Source organism: Populus nigra, chromosome 6 (genome assembly GCF_951802175.1).
Source record: "Populus nigra chromosome 6, ddPopNigr1.1, whole genome shotgun sequence".
NCBI lineage: Eukaryota > Viridiplantae > Streptophyta > Magnoliopsida > Malpighiales > Salicaceae > Populus > Populus nigra.
The window spans coordinates 20,046,237-20,054,300 of record NC_084857.1 but is presented as its reverse complement, the minus strand read 5'-3'; the positions used below and the strand labels follow the sequence as shown (position 1 = coordinate 20,054,300).

Below are 8,064 nucleotides of genomic sequence, written 5' to 3'. Positions count from 1 at the left end.
TTCAGCTTTGAATATATATAAAAAACTCCAGTTTGATTCAGTTTTTTTTTATTAAAAACCAAACCCAACTGAAAATTCATTTCTGCAAGTTTTTCGGGTAGTCAAATATTTGAGGTTTTACCTATTAGCAGAGCATTGAAACAAGAAATGCTCCCAGAACGGATTGTTGATTTCCATCGAGGTCTCGTATTTATATTTTGTGGTGAACCAACATGGAGATTTTTTATTATTATTACTTAAACCCACTAAAATAATTATGAAATGGTAAACAGGATCCACAATGTAACCACTGAAAGCAATAAATTTGAAAAAAACTCTTTAAAATTTTATCTAATTTACAAGGGAACTGAACGGGGCAGGGAGGATGGGAGTTCAATTAATAAATGAAGGACCCTTGCATAGGTGAAGCAATTATGTGTAACAAAGATATGCCAAGTTAAAAACTGTCACAAGCCTGTAAGACTCCATTATTAACTTACTGGAGCTGGCCATCCAAATTCTGAGGTGGTGGCTGTATCAACTCGGGCTCCTCTAAATCATCTGCTGCTTGAATGTGTATGTCCTGTAAGAAGATGAAAACTCAAGACTAGTTGTCTCAGGTAAAAATTTACAAGTGTAAGCAATTCTTTATCCAAATATCAAGAGTTTTTATTACTATCTCCTCTAATTCTTCTTCTGCTACTGCCCAGGCATATTTAATGGCTCAAAACCATCACTTGGTACCAAAATGCTACATGAGACCTAGTTTCTAAATGAAACTGTTACACTAGGGTGGTCAGTTTATTCAAGTGTTATATACGGATGCTTTGCATGTTCCAAGCCATATGTCATCAAAGGAAAGAGCACACAGCACGTGCATCATTGCAGGTCAAAATAGAATAACCTTAGCGGGCTGCAAGCCTAAAACCCAAAACTTCACCCAAAGGGTGGCCAAGTTATGTACAATTCACACGGCAGTGGGAAGGCCTTACAGTGTTCACCTTTCTACATACCATTACATTCAGATAGGTGTATTGGAAACTGCTTTAATGTAAAGATGGTAACCTAAGGTGCATAAATTCATAGATTCGGAGCATCGGATTTTGTGTTTGATAATTCAATGTGCATATATTCTTCTCCTAACCAATTGATCATAAAGATTAAAGCTGCTGATATAATTAGTCATCACCTGAGTGTGTATTGGCTGGTGTGGTTGCTGATCTTGTGCCATTGCATAAGCTTGTGGTTGGGACATCCTGTAATATGGTTCTTTTAGATCAAGTTTGCATGATGATGTCTGAAGTATTCCTCCTTGTTCAGCACCAGGGCCCCACATTTTAGCTGTTAGAGTTGATCGTAACTTGTTAGAAAAGGAAGAAAACAAATCAGAAAGACAAACATGAGAAGACAAAAACCAACCTGACAAAGTTAAATATAGAGTGTAACTCTGAGCATTGTGGGCAACCATCCGGAGCTGGCCAGTAATTTCTTGCCCTGCCATCACATAGAGTGGCTGAGACAGAACACAACGTAATTGGTACCAGTGGGTGGTAGGCGCACCAGGGGCAGTTGTAAGCCACCTTTGTACAGTACTGCAGATCAAGGTGATTCCCATATGAAGCAAATAAATTTGTGGGATGAAAAACATGTAACAAGGAAAGCATACTGCAGGTGTAACATGCAAGCTAAAAAAAAGAAGAAGATCAGGGACAAGTACTCGCCTCCCATTAAATAACACATCGAACCAGCAGGCCAGACCATGAACTCTAGTTCCTACAGAGGCTATGAATTTCAAAGGTATAACAATCTCATATAAATCCTCTTCCTGCAGAAGAAAAGTAGAAAAGTTTTGATGAGTTGGACCAAGAAATGTCAAGGCAGTAACTTCATCATGGAGAAAGGAACAAGAGTCACTCATAAAGAAAGAATGGAGATCTAAAAGCTTTGGAAGCAAAACTTGTTTCAGGTGTACAGCACTCAGCGATGCACCCTAAGGTGGAATACAAAGCCAATAGTTCTAACTGTATAGATTCCATAGAGAGGAGGTTGTTGTGCAGCAGAAACTTTTAAAACAAAATGTAAGTTAAACCTGAAGAATTCAAGATGAAACAAAACTAGGAGGATAAAATCATAATCATTTTCCTTAATGAGCAGGCATTATATAAAACAGCTAACAAGAAGTGCAACTGCACAAGAATAAAGGGTACGGCTATACCTTTATTTCAGTAAAGTCTAAAACATGACAAATTGTAGGAGCCACCAATAATCTTGGATCGAAAGCATCTACAACAGGCTGCATGCAATCAGATGATCAGAAATATGATCACAAAAGATGGTGCAGATATCAAAGAATCAGAGTAATCACTTAAGAAGGTATTTTCTCCACAGAAAACATGAATACTTTGGTTTATAATCAGGATGAGAGCATATCCAAGCAAGTCAACCAAAATGTAATTTAATGATTCAATCAAGGCCAGAAAAATGAAATCTAAAGAGACCTGAGAGAAGTATCCCCCAAATGCAGATCCATACAAAGGTGTCAGATCAACACCGTAATAGTTTTGTTGCTGCCAAAAGAGGGCCTGCATCGAGAAAACCAATAATAAGAAAAACACAAACATTTATTTCAACACACACTAATGGTAGGAATGGACAACAGTTTAATCAAGAGAACTCATGACATCAATGGGAAAACTTGACTAGCATTGCAACATTAGGCATATAAAATAAGAAATCAGCCAATCAGTCATGACTTTTTGAAATTGTCGCACTGCTACAAAGATTAGGCATATACCAATCAGTCATGACTTTTTGAAATTGTCACACTGCTGCAAAGCTTAGGCATATAAAATAAGAAATCAACCAATCAGTAATGACTTTTTGAAATTGTCACACTGCTACAAAGAGGTGCACGGGCTGCATCAAGTTATTCATAGAATGACTTCAGCATAATTGATCCAGGTACATACCTTATTCGCAATTTCAACAAATAAGTATTCATCACTAAAAGGTGCCATGTGTATCCTGCAAAAGCAAGCAATTTTAACTAATAAAATCTAAATTAAAAGATCAATTAAATTTGGGTTTGCAGACACAGGATCCTGGAGCACACGAGAATACATGCATAAAGATAAAAATTTATACAGAGACCATCAGGAGTAATTTACAATGGAAAAATAAACAAAACGCATGCAGTTATGTACAGATTTATGATTTTATTTTTCTAGAAAAAAAGCATTCTGAAAGCTGGTGGCAACAAGAAGCATATATTACAAGTCTGTCTCTAATAAGAAAACAAGATCCAAGCATTACTAACAACGCTTCATGTCCTGAAAGATTCCAAATGCCAGGAACAAACTTCAAATCAAAACATACCTTAACCTGACTTTACAAGAAGAACTGTAAAGAGACATAGTATAAGGGGAAGAAACTGTCAAAAGAGTTGACTGGATGGTGTCATCACTCAAGTGGAAGAAAAATGGGAACCCAATTTGTCCATCAAATCAGGAAATGGAGTAGAAGGGGCATACGAAACCATCAGGCAAAATCATTAAAAAGTTGACATTACCTACAAATTTTACATGAAACAAGAAGATCTAGATGAAGATATATGCCACCATAATCATGAGGTTACTTTCCAATTGGAAGTCATCTAGCAATTGCATGAGAACAAGAAAACTTTGCAGTAGGATCGCAACAACCAGAGTCATGTAGGAGTCAAATATTCTTACTCAAAATGCATCCAAGATCTAAGAAATCAAGCAGAAAAGGAGCATTGGAGAGTCACTATTTACCTTCCAACTGTAGGGAACATTTTTCCATTTGGAACAAGAAAACGATCTCTTGCAATCACATAGGACTCCAACATTCTTTCATTAACTAACAAGGTACCTACAAGACAAGTCCCAGAAAAATTCAAGAAAAATATAAATTTGGACTTGCTATCTACAAGCACTCGGGATATTATCTGTCAATTCATTCAATCCTGGAAACATTCTTCATCTTTTTGCTGACAAAACTCATCCTCATGCCAGCAGGAGAAGGGGCATTTGAGGCTTAAAATAAACAGAGAAGAAAAATCCATTGACGAAAAAAAGGTGTTCGGCATTATTAGAAAATTTCATCATCCACTGGAATGACAAAGTAAAGATGCTGCATAAACTTACCCATTGGTTCAGATATCAGAATATCTGCTTTCTCTGGCAATTCAACTTCCTCAACTTTACCCTTTATTACCTACATTCACATGATATTGACTTAAGCAAAATGAGATAAACAATGGCATTTAAGAAAAAACAATTGAAGTACATAGCAAAGTCTCACTGTTATCCTTTCCCCAAGTGATGGGTTTCCAGCAATCAGTTTCCGGGCATATTCTGCCATTTCAGATGCTTCCACGGCATAGACATGCTTTGCACCAGCCTGATTGGAGAAAGGGAACACATAATCAGCTTGTAAAAGCACATCCAGAAAAGCAGATATGCAAGATTTTTGCACTGGGAACGATAAATTCAACTAGTCAAAAGATAAGTATACCTGAGCAGCAAATAATGACAAAATACCACTACCAGCACCAACATCAACCACCACACGACCAAAAAAATCTGCACGGTTCTCAATGACCGCAGCATAATAGGTTCCTGAAACATTAATTTTGCTTACATTGTCACACTGACCATCTGACTCAAATTACATGTCCATCATAGAATTTTTGCATTTTGAGCACATGCAGTAAACTAGTGAACATCATGATTTGTGAGGCTTTGTCAAGCTTAATAAATTGAAAGTGAACATCTACGATAAGATAGAAAGGAGTAACAGAATAGTTAGCAATTTAACCTGTCCTCACATAATCTTGCATCATGTTTTGCTGATGTAGCAATTGCCCATAATAATGGAAATACATTTTGGCAGATGATGGTTCTATTTTATCTTCAAACTTGCTTTTACAAGATGTGACTGCTCCATTAGGCATCGATGTTCCTGGAAAAGAAAATAGCCAACACTCAGAAGCAAATTGCAGGTACTTGTGGATTAGAAAGCAGGTCATTTTGACAACTTCACAAAACATAAGAAAAGTTAACATGACATCTGTCTGTTCTGTTTAGATTGGAAAAAACTTCCAAATTGCTTAGAAAGCTAGATGGAGTAAATTGAAATTGAAATCCTCATCTAGATGCAAAGTGCAAAATGGTTATTATTTTTCCATTTTTAAGGTTAAGGGATTTTCAAGGACAAAATCCATTACAAAATTTTCACAATTAACAAATGCAACATTAAGTATTTTAATGCATCTTGGAGTTCCAACTTCCATGATTCTGCATGGATTTATTTATAGGGAAACTTATAGCAAATAACCACTATCAAAGTGATGCAATCAAAAGACATGAGCTTCTAGAGAAGAGAGAGAGGGAGAGGCAAAGTTGGGGGAAATCAGGATATTTGACAAGGGGGTATCTTCATATTATACCAGGTAACTATCTATAATAAACTGACAAAATTTCCAAAGCAGCACCTTGAACAGTGTCTTTCTTCTTCCATTGCTCAAATGCACAATGGAAGGCCCTGCTCTCCTCTTCATTTCTAAATTGGACAGTGACTCCTGTTGAATATTTCTGGTAAAAAGTAATACTGTTAACATTATGAACATAAAAGCTACATCATGCATTGCAATACCAATCACCAGCCAAGTACGTAGAAAAACAACTCGTGGCAAGGGGGCATTGACATCTTGCAATTTGCATGTGTATTTAAAGAGAAGAGATACAAGCATCCACATAACAAGAGATCCAATTTCCCTACTAACTAAACAAGTGAATAAGACAGGAATAAAAAAACAGGTCCCCTTTCACTGCATATAGTTTAAAAAAAAAACTACATAATTTGAACAAAAATAAAACTCCGTACTTCTTTTCCCGTGCCAGCACCCGAAGCTTCAGCTATGCAAACAGATTGTGAAGGCCCTAGCTTGAATAACTGAACAATATCAAAAAAGAAAGAACAAAGAAAAAACACCATCATTACTCATATATCTTATCTAATCCATAAAATTCACCATTATTATTTCTACCAATTGGCAACAGCACAAACTACCAAAACAACAATTACTAAAGTAAAATTAAAAAGAAACTAAGAACAAACACTGACTGACCTGAGCAGTTCTGACATCAACACTGATAGAATCAGTTGATTCAGAGTCTCGGTTAAATCGAAGCCCCGCAACTCCATTGTCGGCGCTAAACCTAGCAATTACCGGTACCGATTGAGAATCTGAACAAGACGACGAGGTCGAAGAAGAAGAAGTAAGCTCGGTTATTGATGCTAAAGCAAACTCTTGTTGTTGTTGTTTGCTTTGTTTTTGAATCTCCATTATTGAAACCTCGATCGATTTTTATTTTTTTATTTTTTTATATATATATTTATATGTTTAGGAGGAGGAGCTGCAATGGATGAGTGAGTGAGTGAAAATTAGGGTTTTACAAAAAAGCGCGAAGCTGAGACTCAGAGCCGTCAAAAAGACAGAGAGAGAGCATAATATCTTTTGGCTGCCATGTGATGGGTAAAAATCATTTTTTATATTGTCCCTTAAGTTCTAAAACATTATTTAATCAATATTTATATATTATTTTTTTCTCAAATTATCTTTTTATTCCTGAAGGGGTAACAATTCTCTCCATCAAACTCATGAGCTCCGTAAAGCTATTTTATTTTTATATTTAAAAAAATTGAAAAAATTTTTCTTTTGCTTAGAAATCCTTTGTTATATTTTTAAATAGTTTTAATATATTGATATTAAAAATTATTTTTAAAAAGTAAAAATATTATTTTTTTAATATTTTTCTAAATAAAACATATTTTAAAAAATTATTATTATTATAATTTTAATTTATTTATGCTAATATGTGCATTTGCATGAAGTATGGAAAGGTGGGCAGGAAAAGGGGCGGCGGTTTGCCACTTTGCTTTAGGTGTGGGAGCGGATGTGATCACGTGGTAGGGATTTATGGAAGATACTTGACTTGGGGCGATAAATATGCGATGAAACATGTGTACTAAGAGCTTGTTTATTTAAATTAAACCGTAGAATAGATTTAAGTTGTTTGGTTAATATGAAAACAAGATTTATTATGCATGGATTCCACATTATTTTTGCGTCCGAAACACAGGAAAAGAAAAGCAAAGAATTCTTACTTTTCATGCACTGTTCTTACTAATTACACTGTTCACTGAACAGTGCAATTAGCATGAACAGTGTACATTGATACACTATTTACTTAACACTGTAGCATGCTACACTATTCCGGCCGGACCAATTCCGGTCGGACCGGATTCGGTCCAAAGCTCAACATGCATTGAACCGGGTCCAACCTAGTAAAATAAAAAATAAAAATTATTTTTAATTTTTTAATTGTGTTTTATTCAAAAAACTAGTGTTTAACATTATTCAATGATACTACATAAATTAGACAAAGATCGCTTGATGATGTAGTATTTGCAGAATTTGATCGCAATTCCAGTTTTGTTCCTAATTATATTTTACTTGATGTTGTCGCACATTTAAGAAACCAAAAAACTGTAGTCCTTGTCATATATATTTCATACGTGATGAAATTGTAAATAATTTAATGGAACAATGAAAAATATTTTATATAAAGTATTATTTATTTCATGATATAATAAAAATTGTTAAATCTACAATATTTAAATTAAAAACCATAAATAATAATATATATTTTTTAAAATTATTTTATAACCTTAATTTTAAAAGCATTATTAACCAAACACATTAAACTACTTTTTGTTCAACCTCAATTTCAACTATAGTTTTAACCAACACATACATAAATACCAAATCAACCTCAACTAAAAGCATTTTTTATAAAACAATTTTTTTCAAACCACAACTACAACAGCTACCACAATACCAAACACATTAACCTATGATTTCATCGAGTTTTTACTTAGATGCAAGTTAACTTCATTCATATGACCTTCAAGTTGTTTGACGATCTTAGTTCCTTTCACTCCATCTTCATTTATTTAACTAAGTATCCCGATTTATATCTAGGTAAAGATACCTCTACT

The 8,064-nt window shown here is 34.7% G+C and overlaps 1 protein-coding gene across 1 annotated transcript; it reads right to left on the bottom strand.

Annotated features, from left to right (window-relative positions):
* Positions 1–283: 283 nt before the first annotated feature.
* On the bottom strand, positions 284–6,533 carry LOC133697138 (probable histone-arginine methyltransferase 1.4). Its single transcript, XM_062119519.1, has 15 exons — positions 6,131–6,533; positions 5,887–5,955; positions 5,495–5,594; positions 4,819–4,962; positions 4,516–4,619; positions 4,303–4,401; positions 4,146–4,215; positions 3,774–3,870; positions 2,949–3,003; positions 2,478–2,561; positions 2,195–2,272; positions 1,701–1,804; positions 1,399–1,571; positions 1,169–1,320; positions 284–562 (listed from the first exon to the last, which is right to left on the bottom strand). Exons 1-15 carry the CDS (start codon positions 6,347–6,349, stop codon positions 476–478), a joined length of 1,635 nt encoding a protein of 544 aa, XP_061975503.1. The 5' UTR covers positions 6,350–6,533; the 3' UTR covers positions 284–475.
* Between the last annotated feature and the right edge of the window lie 1,531 nt (positions 6,534–8,064).